Source organism: Dromiciops gliroides, chromosome 3 (genome assembly GCF_019393635.1).
Source record: "Dromiciops gliroides isolate mDroGli1 chromosome 3, mDroGli1.pri, whole genome shotgun sequence".
NCBI lineage: Eukaryota > Metazoa > Chordata > Mammalia > Microbiotheria > Microbiotheriidae > Dromiciops > Dromiciops gliroides.
The window spans coordinates 121,838,344-121,851,757 of record NC_057863.1 but is presented as its reverse complement, the minus strand read 5'-3'; the positions used below and the strand labels follow the sequence as shown (position 1 = coordinate 121,851,757).

General features: G+C 39.4%; 2 protein-coding genes across 2 annotated transcripts in view; one reads left to right on the top strand and one right to left on the bottom strand.

Moving 5' to 3' along the window:
* Positions 1–3,421, bottom strand: part of PIBF1 (progesterone immunomodulatory binding factor 1) — a 276,844-nt gene extending 273,423 nt beyond the window's left edge. The window contains 2 exon segments of the mRNA XM_043990666.1: positions 950–1,250; positions 3,121–3,421. Of these exon segments, the coding sequence (XP_043846601.1) occupies positions 950–1,201 (252 nt within the window). The 5' untranslated portion in view covers positions 1,202–1,250; positions 3,121–3,421.
* A 366-nt stretch (positions 3,422–3,787) lies between these two features.
* Positions 3,788–13,414, top strand: part of DIS3 (DIS3 homolog, exosome endoribonuclease and 3'-5' exoribonuclease) — a 41,750-nt gene continuing 32,123 nt past the window's right edge. The window contains exons 1-5 of the mRNA XM_043992775.1: positions 3,788–4,156; positions 5,539–5,696; positions 8,404–8,600; positions 8,939–9,012; positions 11,871–12,038. Of these exons, the coding sequence (XP_043848710.1) occupies positions 3,929–4,156; positions 5,539–5,696; positions 8,404–8,600; positions 8,939–9,012; positions 11,871–12,038 (825 nt within the window). The 5' untranslated portion in view covers positions 3,788–3,928. The remainder of the gene's footprint in view (positions 4,157–5,538; positions 5,697–8,403; positions 8,601–8,938; positions 9,013–11,870; positions 12,039–13,414) is intronic.

Sequence of the window (13,414 nt, the reverse complement as noted above, 5' to 3'; positions counted from 1 at the left end):
CCACAGGGATTACAAAGTGATTTTCTTAAAGCATAGGTGTGATCATGTCACACACTTACTACCCGCCCCCAACTCAATAAATTATAGTGGCTCTGTAAATCTCTAGAATCAATCAATCAATCAATAAGCATTTATTAAGTTCCTATTGTGTGTGCTAGGTGAATGGAATACAATTCAATGAATGAAACAATCTCTACCCACAAGGAGCTTACATTCTAATAAGGAAGATAAGTATACATACAAATATATACAGGATAAATATAAGTAAAAAATATATAAATAAATACAAAGTATTCAAGCCAAAGGTAAGTTTGAGAGGAAGGGCACTAGCAGTTGAGGCAACATTATCAATGATTAATGCCAGCATTTAAAAATCTTCATAGCCTAGCCTCTAAGTATTTTTCCAGTTTCATTACATATTACTCTTGACCATGAATTCCAAGATCTAGTCAAATTAGCTTTTAGAATTTTCCATTAGACACCACTTTCCATCTCCCATCTGTCTGCCTCATGAGGTCTCCATTACCTAGAAGGCACTCCCTCCTTACCTCAGCCTTCTGGAATCCCCTGGTTCCTCTAAGACTCAGCTAAAAAACCACCTCGTGGAAGTGGCCTTTCCTGAGCTCCCCAGCTGTGTGTGCATATGTGTGGATACACATGTGCCTGTCTCTCCTGTTCAAATGCAAGTTTCTTGATTTTCTCTTTTGTCTGTGCTCCTGTGCCTAACATAATTGCCAACACATAACAGATGATTAATAAATGTTTGTTGATTGATTGATTACAAATCCGTTTCTTTCCTTTAGAGACATACCAATAGGCTCCCATTGCACCAGCCATACCAGCTCTAACCCTAACTTCCAATCTTTTTTGCTTCCTTTAGTCACTCAACCCAATAAACTATATCATCCAACACATGCATATGAAGGGCAAGATTTACAAATTCTCTTACTTTTGTAAGATAGTCCACTTTCATGTTGTCAATAATTAGATTTTTCTGGGAGAGCTCTATTTTCAGCAACTGGATGTTATGAAGCAGTTCTTTTCTTTCAATAAGCTGCCTTGTGATTACGGTTTTCCCCTCTCTTTCTTCTGATGAGGAAATTTCATCTGTAGGCACTGTAGTTTCTAAGCTAATATCTTCAGACTCTAGAGAACTGGAGATGTTGACTCTTTTTAATTCTTTAGGAATTTTTCGTGACATCTTTGCTGCTACTGATGGACTTTCCTTTGCAACTTTCAATTTAAATATCCTGCAGATAAAAAAAGTTAAGATTAAATTTAAATGTACCCCAAAACATAAACACATATGTAAAGTACATAACAGATAAGATATTAAATTTCTCCTTCACATAAATTAGCTACAGGACACTTCTATGTTACTGCTTGGCAAATTACTACAGTGATTACACTGTAAACTGGTGTGCAAACTACTTAGGACAAGCAATAATTTTGGCATGGTTTCATTTTGTGATAGCAATGGTGTGTGTGTGTGTGTGTGTGTGTGTACATACTTCTAAACATAACCTATGCTCACTGAGAACATTTTTGTTTTTGTTTCCCCAGTGCTTAGCATAGTTCTAGGTATTGAACTGGTACTTAAAAACTAATGCTGATTGGTTGATTGGTAGGTACTCTTCCTGAAATACCAAGCTTGCATCAATAGTACTGGAATGGTCTTAAACCACCAGATTAATTTTTCTAAATCAGAACTTTGTCACATTACCCAATTCAAAAATCTTCAATGGCTGTTCATTGTTTACAGAATAAATTCAAGTTCCTTAGCCTGGAGTTTAAGTAATGGACAATTCAGTCTCAGGCTACTTTTTCATCCCTTTCACAACGACAAAATACAAAGCTTCTCTACCGCACTGATTAGCTCATCCCTCTTAAGATCCTCTTCCTACCTGCCTATTCCAGTTTGTTCATCCTATTAAATAGTGTTCAAATCCCACTTCCAAGAAGCTTTCTCAAACACCTCACATAGGAATGCTCTTTCCCTTCCTGCCTCCTTAATCTAAGTCTTTTCATTTACTTGCAGCTGTTATTGGTTTTTAAGACATACTGTCTATACATTTGTGTGTATGTGTACATATACAAGACATGTAACACTGGTATGAACATAGGCTGATCTTTTTAGACACAGCATCTAGACACAGTTGTGTATGAGACTATCTATGTATATACACACACATATAAAAGCATATATACACATATATGTATATATATACACACATACACACACTGAGAGAACTATATATAGATATACATCAATATACGTATACATAGATATAGCTATACCTACCTATATATGCTGGAGGCAGCTTGGTAGCTCAGAGAATAAAGGACTAGGCTTGTAATTAGGAAAACCTGTGTTCAAATCTAGCTTCTGACACATACTTGCTGTGTGACCCTGCGTAAATCAAATAATCCCTGTGTGCCTCGGTTTCTACAACTATAAAGGAGGATAACAACAGCACCTCCCTCTCAGGGTTGCTGTGAGCATCAAATGAGATAAGAATTGTAAAGCCCTTAGCACAGTGTCCAGCACATAGCGCCCAAATATATGTTAGTTATCATTATAATTCTTGGACTCGAAGTCGGGTTCAGCCTTGAGTTCTATCCTGCTTCAATTTCTTCCTAAATAGTAGACCGGGGAAATCTCAACCTCTGCCGCCCTCAATATTCCCATCTGTACAATGGGAATAACAGCACCTACTTCCCAGGGTTTCTGAGATACTGTAGGGTGCTTTTTTTTTTTTTAAATCAAAATGTAAAGGCTAGCTATTCCCACAGTAAGCCTTCCCCAAGCTCTCTTAATTCCTGCGCCCTCCCCGTGTTAACTGTACATAGCTAACGTCGTATATATTTGTTTTCGCACTGTCTCCCCCACCGGACAGTAAGCTCCTTGAGGACAGGTGCTCTCTTGCCTCTTTTTATATGCCCAATGCTTAGCATTGACACATAGTAGGCGATTAAGAGATGTGTACTGACTAGAACTAAACTGAGTAGAGGCAGCTTATTCTCTTCTACTGAGAACAACAACAAGGGGAGGCCTCCCGGCCCAGTTCGGAAGAGAGACAGCCGGCTGCGGGCAGGCCCGAGTTCGGGACAAATCATTACCATGGACGAAAGCCCCGGAGCTGGCGCTGGAGCTAAATTTGGAACCGTCCGCGCTGCCGCCGGTTGAAGCCTTCGTGGCTCCTCGGTTCAGGCCCTAGTCGGCAACCGCCCGACTTCTCGGGGAGGAAGCCGTAACCAGGACAACCGCGCTAGCACCGGGGAAACAAAGGAGGAAGCAGCGACTCGCTCGGTCCTCGAGCCATGCCGAAATCAAGCCCGTTAACTGGGAACCGCGGGAAGCAGCCGGGCATGCCGGGAAGCGAAGTTCTTAGAAAGGCTGGCCTCAGTCTGGCCAACCGGAGAGAGCCGACTCTTTGACTCCTCCCACCTGACCACGAGCATAGGAAGGTAGCGGGGCATGCCGGGAAATGTAGTTCTCAGAAAGGTCGGCCCCAGGAGGGCCAAGCCGAGAGAAGCATCTCTTGGACTTCTCCTGCGCGATTACGAGAGAGGGAAAACAGCGGGGCATGCCGGGAAGTGAAATTCTTAGCGGTCCTCAGGCGAGCCAACCCAAGAGCACCATCTCTGACGTAGGCCGTGGGTTTGACAAATCACCAAGGCCGCCAGAAGGGCCGACGGCTTGGAGGGCCGACCGCTTAAAGGCGCGGAGTTTGCCTGTCTTCCTTCCCTCCCCTCCCCCTAGTTTTAGTTCTTTACTTGGCCCTTTCCGAGACCAGGGCGGAACGCGGGTTGCATTTTCGTCGTCCTTGCACTTATCCAGCGCCTCACTGGCGTGTGAGCCGCACCGCTTCTCGCCTTTAAACTTGATCCGTGGCCCGGCCAGACCGGGGATCGACCAGCGAGCGCGATGCTCAAGTCCAAGACGTTCCTGAAGAAGACGCGGGCGGGCGGGGTGCTGAAGATAGTGCGGGAGCATTACCTGCGCGACGACATCGGTTGCGGGGCCTCAGGCTGCATCGAGTGCAGCGGCGCCCAGGAAGGGCCGGCCCTGGAGCCTCGGCCACGCGACCCCGAGAGCAGCCTCTGCCCGCAGCCCCACTATCTCCTGCCCGACACCAACGTGTTACTCCATCAGGTGCCACCCGGGGCTGGGAAGGACCGCCGGCGAGGCCGTCCCCAAAGCAAGCCCGCTCCGTGAAGCGGCGTGGGGCTCGGGGTGGGCATTGGGGCCTTGGGAGAACTGGGTTCGAGTCACTCCCAGGCCCCCTGCTGCCTCTGGGACTGTGGGGGATCCTAATACAGCCTGGTAGAATTGAGAGGTGGGAGGGCTTAAAAATGCAAAGCCGATTAAAACTAGAGGTTTTAACAATTAAAATGTCGGTAGAACACATTTCTTTGTGGTAAAGACCTTGTGGTGTGCCTCAAAGATAGGCTTAACTTACCTTCGAGTCTCAGTTTCCCCATTTGTAAAATGAGGATAATGGATCAGCTCTATATCCTATGATTTTCCTCTTGAGAATGACTTCCGTGGGCTTCGTTTTTGTTTGGGTTTTTTTCCCCTTACTAAGTTGGAAATTTCTGGATTTTGAGTGAAGGTGTGAGTTGGAGTTGAGTTTCCTAGACGTTTTGTGATTTAGGATAAGTCTTTTTGATCTGAACCTATTTCTTTATCCTTGAAAATACGGGCATAGTAAAAGTTGTATGCACATTTCGTTTGATTATTGTGCTGGAATGTGCTCATGCATAGGAAGCATTATGTAAATGCAACTTACTGGTTTTAATTTAGTTATCGTTCTGTTAGTCTTAACTTACAAATGCTCTGAGGCCAGGACTTTACTGGTGTAGTCAGAAACGTCAGCAGCTCTGGGATTCTATATCTATATCTATAAAATACATAAACACACATACATGTGTATATACGTGCACGTGCATATGTGGGCATATACACACATACAGGTGCATTGTATATATGCACGATATACAAGTGTATATATAGATATGCTGAAAAATATACATATGTGTATGCCATACACATATGCCTACATGTATACACATATATACGTATGCACACGTGTGTGTATGTATATATGTGTGTGTGTGTGTATATTCAATCATCTTCCATATCTATAAGAGGTCTGTGCAAAATTTGGAGAGCTAAGTTCAAATGAAGTAACCCCCTGCATTTAACTAGTTTTTATTCTTACTTAGACTCAGTTTTTAGTAGTAAGTATATAACTTAAAGAGTTTAAATTTGATGAAAAGGTATATTGCAAAAGTAGAGTATATTAGGGGCAGCTAGGTAGTGCAGTGGATAAAGCACTGGCCCCGGATTCGGGAGGACCTGAGTTCAAATCCAGCCTCAGACACTTGACACTTAACTAGCTGTGTGACCCTGTGCAAGTCACTTAACCTCAATTGCCTCACCAAAAAAAAAAGTAGAGTATGTTGGAAATAGGTATATTGCAAGCTCAGAACAATGGTATGACAAATTTTAACACTTTTTTTTTCTTATTTTAGATTGATATACTTGAGGATCCAATCATCAGAAATGTGATTGTGCTACAAACAGTTCTCCAGGAAGTGAGGAATCGGAGTGCACCAGTATATAAGAGAATCCGAGATGTGATTAGTGATCTTAGCAAGCATTTCTATACCTTCACTAATGAGCATCATAGGTAAGATAAATATGTTGAAAGTGAAAAAACTTCAGAGGTGTTGGAATGGATGGGAGTAGTAATTTGTAATTTTGCCAAAAAATAAGTAAATAAAATACTATTTTGTTTCTGAGAATATCTTACATTTCATCTGATCAGTTTTATATTCCAAAATGCTTTTCATATAACATCCTCACTTAATCTTCAAAAGTACTCTTTTTTTCCCAAATGAAAAAATTGAAACACAAGTAATTTAAGTAATTTTCTTGAGGTTTAATACTAGAACCATAACCATCTGTCTTTAAGGAATCTTCTGATTGATACTCCTTTGGGTTTAATGTTTCTCCATAGTTCCATATATGCTTCCAAAATTTCTCTGTTATTGACTTTAGGGCAATATTAACTGAACAGTGATTTTACCAAGAATTCTGAGCAAAACTTTAGTTTAAAAAAATTCCTAGGCAAGCTATGTCAGATAGAAAAGGCAAGAGTTTAAAAATATGAAGCAAGGGGCAGCTCGGTGGCACAGTGGATAAAGCACTGGCCCTGGATTCAGTATGACCTGAGTTCAAATCCACCCTCAGACACATGACACTAGTGGTGTGACCCTGAGCAAGTCACTTAACCCTCATTGCTCTGCAAAAAAATAATAAAATAAAATGAAAATACAAAGCAGGCTAAGGCTATATGGATCTTAAAAATAAAAATTTTAATAAAATATAAGTATCATAGTTTCTTTGTGGTTAAGACTATAAGTACTAAGAAAAGTAATATTAGGTTTGGATTTTTGTTGTATGTTTCATAGATGCTGTGTTATTGGTATTAAAGTATAATGATTTTTTTTAAAGTATGATATGATTTCTGATCTTAGGAAATATGACTGCGATTTTGTAATTTTGAAAAAAATTATACAAATAAACTAAAATGAGGCCTTAGTTACTCATTTACGGCATTTTCTGTGTTAGTCACACTTCCATAAAAATGATGTTGTAGATAGAACATTGGCCTTAGTCAGAATGACCTGGGTTCAAAGCCTGTGTAAGCCACTTGCTGCCAGTGTGACTTTGGGTACCATTTAACCTTACTGGCCTTTAGTCGTCATCTATAAAATGAGAAAGTAGAAGGTCCCCTCTGGATCTAAATCTGTGGAGCTATAGTCTTCCAATGGAGCACTAAACACAGGCCTGTACTTTTTTTTTTTTTCCTGGACCACTCTTCCCAAATCTCTTCATATCTATATCACATACTCAGTGCTGTTGTAGTAAAGAGCAGGAGCAAAACATTTTAAACTTTTGATTCCTTGTGCTTCTTGGAAACCTTGAACTACAAATTTATTTTGTTCAAATTATATGCTTTTCTCCCATTGCAAACCAGATAAGATTTTGTTGGGAATAATACTATGCTAGGTAGAGAAGAAGGGTGGTAGAGGAGTTGGCTGAAGAGTCAGAAAGACTTGAGTTCAAGTATCACCATGGATGCCTTTTGGCTAAGTGCTTTCCCTCTTATTCTCAGGTTACTCTTTAAGACAACAAGCTGCAGATTTACAAGTGCTGATCCAAATTGGTAGAGGCCGTGTCTGGTGCCAATGAAATAACAAGTTGGTCCAACCTTCTCCCCCTTCCCCCAACTCCCATTAAGGGCCACAGGATCTGATTGTTTGGAATATGAAATACTCTGACAAGTTATTATTTAGGGTGATATTTGAACTTTTTTATTTGTTCATTTTATTTTATTTTTTGGCTTTAAAATGAAAAGTTATCTACCTTCAGAGATTCATAAAAAATTGGTATGGCTATCCATAATTTCCAGTAGCGTTAAACTGTGTTCTTACCTCTGAAAGTATGGTATTTTAAGAATCAGACATCTGCCACCATAAATGCTTATAGTCCTTTACAGCTTCATTAAATTGAGTACAATATAAAGATGCAGAGTATAGTTTAAATGTCTTTACATTTTAGGTATGTAAATTGTTTTTTCTAAGAGTTTCATTGATGGCATAAATTCTGCAAATGAATTGCTTTTTGAATTTCAATTCGTAGCAGCCTATTGTAGTAGGCACTTGTACTATGTGCTAGAGGAGATACATAAAGACTGAGTAAGATCTCATGATATCTGTGCCCTCATGAAGCTTATAATCTAAGAGGATGTGACATATGGGAAGAGTATCAAAGAGTTGTACAAACCCCAAGTATTTTTTTAAAGTGAGGTAATTGGGGTTAAGTGACTTGGCCAGGGTCACACAGCTAGTAAGTGTCAAGTGTCTGAGGCTGGATTTGAACTCAGGTCCTCCTGAATCCAGGGCTGGTGCTCTATCCACTGTGCCACCTAACTGCCCCTTCCCTGTTATCTTTGAATAACTGTTTGGGTACTGTGGAGTAAGGCTGTAATTGGTGTGTAATTTGTAACATTAATTAGATTACATTTTTTCTTTCCTAAATAATTATATTCGTTTTTAGTATTTATATTAAAGGCATAATAGAATTGACTCTTCCCTGACTTTTTGATTCTGGTATTTCTTAAGGAATAAATTGGAAGAGCATTGTAAGAAAAGGTATATCTTCATTGATTTGATATAGTTGGTTATTAAACATTTGGTGACATGATATTTATTACCTTATAAGGCCCAGTTAGTTTGATGCTCATAAAACTTTCTGTCTCCAAAAAAGAAATACTTGATTGGTTCATTTATGTGCCACTTTCAGGCTTTTGATTTGTCTTTCATATTTAGAGAAACATATGTGGAACAAGAACAAGGGGAAAATGCTAATGATCGGAATGATAGAGCTATTCGAGTGGCAGCAAAATGGTACAATGAACACATGAAGAAAATTACAGCGGATGAGAATCATCCTCAAGTTATCTTCATAACAAATGACATGAAAAATAAAGAGAAGGCGAGAGAAGAGGGGATACCAGCTTATACATGTAAGCTAAATTATTTATTGTATTTGCTGCTAATTTTCAGATGTAAATAAGTCATTCCTAGTCAGTCCTATGACATGTTATAAAGTCATTACTGTGTTCACTATATACTTTTTTTCATGTCAAAAGTCTTTAAGTTAAAGAGCTTGTGAAAGATAATAGCATGTATTTTTTCATTCACCCTACTTCCTTATATTGGCAGCTACTGTTTCTTAACAGAGACTTTAGGCCACAAGGAAACTTAAACCATTGCTCAGACTTGAATAAGTAAAACGACTGTCTTCATGTACTTGTGTGCTTATTTTTTTAATATTCTTATTTGAAAAAAATTTATTTTTCAGGTGAAGAATACATAAAAAGCTTAACAGCGAACCCTGAACTTGTAGATCGTCTTGCTTGTCTGTCTGATGAAGGGGTATGGTTTATGCTCATGGTGGTTGTTTTTTTTCCTAAATTTTTTTTAAACATAGGAATATTGATTGAAACATGCAATCTGACAACTTTGGGATACGAAGCCTAAAATTATGAAGTTTAAAAGTATAATTACTAATGGGCAAAAGATACTAAGAGTTTTATTGGAAATAATTACTAATGTTATATTAATCTTTCCAAAATGACTGCCACAAAAAGTTGGGATCTGAGTTTTCAGAATTCATGTTACTCCTTTCTGTTTTAGGTAGTCTGTAGCCTGGCTCCTTTGTCAATCCTTTCTCCTTTTTGTTAAACAGTTTGTCAGGGAGATCAGGAATAAATTAGTTCTTAGAGGAATAGGTAAAATACCATTGGGGTAAAACGTCTCAGTAATGTTTTATTTATTCTTGTATAAAAGCTAATTAATTTTAGCCATATCTCTGTTTATCAGAATTGGAGTTAAGATGTTTATTTGTTCTGCTATCTCCTGTTGTTAAATCAATTAAGTGCCAGCTACGTATAACCATACCAAAAAGCCCTACTATACACAGTCTAATGGGGAGGGGGAAGTATAAACATAAGTTACACATAACACATAAAGTACTCTGCAAGGTGCTGAATGAAGGCATAAACAACGTGGTACAATGGAGGAGGAGGAGGAGGAGGAGGAGGATAGAAATGTGCAGATAAATAATGGTACATAATAAGCATGAAAAGTGATTACCAAAGTATCATTTTGACATCTGGAATGTCACAGCTAACCAGGGGGATCAGGAAAGACTTCCTGGAGGAGATGGCATTTAATTTTGACTTTAAAGAATGGGTAGAAATTCAAAAGACAGAGTAGGGATAGGGGGACAATCCAGGAACAGGAAATAGAGCAAAGACTAAGGTGACAAGAGTTTGCAGCAAGTACAGGTGATAGAAAGTAGGTCATTTCAGCTGGAACACAGAGAAGAGTACTTTTGGATGCGATTAGATAAAGAGTAGCACCAGGTGGTGGAGAGTCTTGAATACCTGTTAGGAGATTCTACACTTTCCTTATTGAAGAGTAGGGGGCTACTGTAGGTTTTGAATAGTCTTTAGGAACGTAAAGGGGGGAAAGCGTCATGGTGAGAAGATCCAAAAAGGAGACTTTTGTAGTATTCCAGGAGAGTGGGAGTAAGGACTTTGCTGGAATATTGAAAGTGGGAATACAAAGGAAATGATTTTGCAGAGATATGATAGGGAAGACTTGATAATCTTGTGGGATGTTTTCCTCTCACCATACCATATTGAAAGATAAAACCACAACTTCTAACTTTGGGAAGTTCAGTTCATGATGATGCCCTTGACAAATAGTGAACTGAGGAGGAGAAGCAGGTTTTAGGGAAAAGATAAGCTGCAATAAAAATTATCACAGTGGCATGTGATTGCCACTTACACAGATAAGCAGCTAAGGGATGAAGTAACTAGAGTCCTCCACTTGGAGTAAACAAGACCTAAGTCCAAATTCAGCCTTAGGCACTTACTAGCTGTATGACCCTGGGCAGGTCTTTTAACTTTTGTCTGCCTCAGCGTCCTTACCTGTAAAATGCCACCTACATCAGGGGCAGCTAGGTGGCACAGTGGATAGAGCACCAGCCCTGGATTCAGGAGGACCTGAACCTCAGACACTTAACACTTACTAGCTGTGTGACCCTGGCCAAGTCACTTAACCCCAATTGCCTCACCAAAAAAAAAAAATGCCACCTACATCCAAGATAATATTTGTAAGATATTTTGCAAACTGTACAGTTTGTATATAAATGCTACCTATTACAGCTATTATAGATCAAAGGAGGGTGATACACTTCCATCTTATTCAGGGAAAGCTTGTACAACTTGTGTCACTATGTTGAGAGACGGTGATTGACCCATTTCACTAGATCAGAATATTTGCGTAGTGCTGTAATAGACCTTAAAAGCCATCAAAAGTTTTTGAATTGAAGAGTGACAGTGTTTGAAAAGATAAATGTGGGGAACGTATACAGGATAAATGAGAGGGAAGAGAAACTGAAGCCATAGTGGTTGAAGATCTATAGTAAATTTCATTATTCCCCATCCATTCATCTTGAAGATCTAAATATTTTCTCATAGAAGTTTTAAAGTAAAGTTTAAAAATGAAAAAAAGAATGAAGACTTTAGGTCCCAGGAATAAAAAGAAAAAGATGAATTTCAGGAATGTTGTGAAGAAGAAAGCAATATTACTTGGTGACTCAGTGGCATAATATGAGAGCAGAGGAGGAGAGAGGAATCAAAGATGACTCAAAGGTTCAAACCGTGGTCACTGGGAATGGGACGCTATAATTGACCGAAGTGAGAAAAGATGTGATAGGGAAACAGTCTTGTGGAAGGGAGGGAATGAGGAATGTGAATCGAGAATAAAGGCATTTTTAATTAGGAGGAAGTAGATACCAGTCTTGTTTGTCCCATCATTTAATTGATGAGGAAATCAGGACATAGGAAAGTTGTGACTTGCTCAAGGTCACAAAAATGCTGATGAAGCTGGGATTAAAGCCAGGTCTCTTGAGACCACAGGTCAGTGTTCTTTATATTCTTGAGTTTTCGAGACAACAGGACAGCCAAATTGAAGTGTCCACAGGATTGGTGGAAGTGGGACCCTAGGAGAGAGGTCAGAATGCTATCTATTTGTTTCTGTTAGGTTGATGGACATTTATCATGCCATAGCCTGGAGTTTCCTTTATTTTAATTGCTTTTTTCCTTGATGCCAACAAATGTATGTCTTATTTAAGTTGGAAAGAATTTTTTGTGACTTACTATTGAAAACAGGTTTGAGTACATCATTACTAATTGTGGGGTTTTTGTGCTTTTATTACACAGAATGAAATAGAAAGCCGGAAAGTAATATTTCCAGAGCATCTTCCCCTAAGTAAGCTACAGCAAGGAATAAAATCTGGTACATACCTTCAAGGAACATTCAGAGCAAGTAGAGAGAATTATCTTGAAGCCACAGTGTGGGTTCATGGAGATGATGAAGAGAACAGAGAGGCAAGTGTGGAATGATATGAACTACATTACTTTTTATCTTTCCTCATGCATGCATTTAATGTATTTTACCAAGAAGATTTGGATTTGCTCATATACCTTTCATTTTGTCACTTTGGGGACAGTTATCAAGGCCTTGGGTACCAGTAAATCCATTCCCTTTTTTTGACTGTTTTGAGGTTACCATGACCAAACATACTGTCTGTTTTGCTCACTGTTCATATAATATAGTAATAATAACAAGATTTATGTAGTTCTTTTTCGTTTTGTTTTGTTTTTGTTTTTTTGCCTGCAATGAGGGTTAAGTGACTTGCCCAAGGTTGCACAGCTGGCAAGTGTCAAGTGTCTGAGGCTGGATTTGAACTCAGGGCCAGTGCTTTATCCACTGTACCACCTAGCTGCCCCCTGTAGTTCTTAATAATAATAGGGAAGCTACATGGCACACACATAAGAGTATTGTGCCTTCAGTCAGGAAGACGCATCTTTGTGAGTTCAAATCTGGCCTCAGATACTTACTTAGCTGTGTAACCATGGGCAAGTCACTTAACCCTATTTGCCTCAATAAGAAGGAAATGACGAGCTGCTTCAAGTATCTTTGCCAAGAAAACCCCATATCAGGGCAGCTAGGTGGCACAGTGGATAAGGCACTGGCCCTGGATTCAGGAGGACCTGAGTTCAAATTTGGCCTCAGACACTTAACACTTACTAGCTGTGTGACCCTGGGCAAGTTACTTAACCCCCATTGCCCCACAAAAAAAAACAAAACCCAAAAAACAAATAAACAAAAAATAAAACTCCATATGAGATCATGAAGAGTTACACAGAACTGAAATGACTCAACAACAAACAATAAGAATAATAATCATAACTAATGTTTATATAGCGTTTACTGTGTGCCAGAAACTGTACTACGCCCATTACCATTCTGACCTCATTTGGTCCTGATGGTGACCCAGGGAAGTAGGTGCTATTATTATACCCATTTTATTGATGAGGAAACTGAAGCAAACAGAGGGTAAGTGTCTCAGGTCAGGTTTGAATTCAGTCTTCCTGACCCCAGATTCACTGCTTTATCTGCTCATTTGATTCTCCCATTCTACCCATTGTAGCAGATGCTTTTTTTTATCCTCGTTTTATGGGTGAAAAAACTGAGGCTAAGGAGTTATGACCTTCCTAAAGTCACAGAGCTAGTAAGTGTCTGAAGAGAGACTTGTACTTAAGTCTTCTTGACAAGTCCAACATTCTATTCAGTATGCTTATTATCCTTTATAGCAACCATATACTCAGCTTGCATATGAATACTATTTAAACAATTTTCCCCAGGTCATATGGCAGAAGCTGCCCCCTCTATCTTCTCTGCTTTGTTTTGTTATCTGACA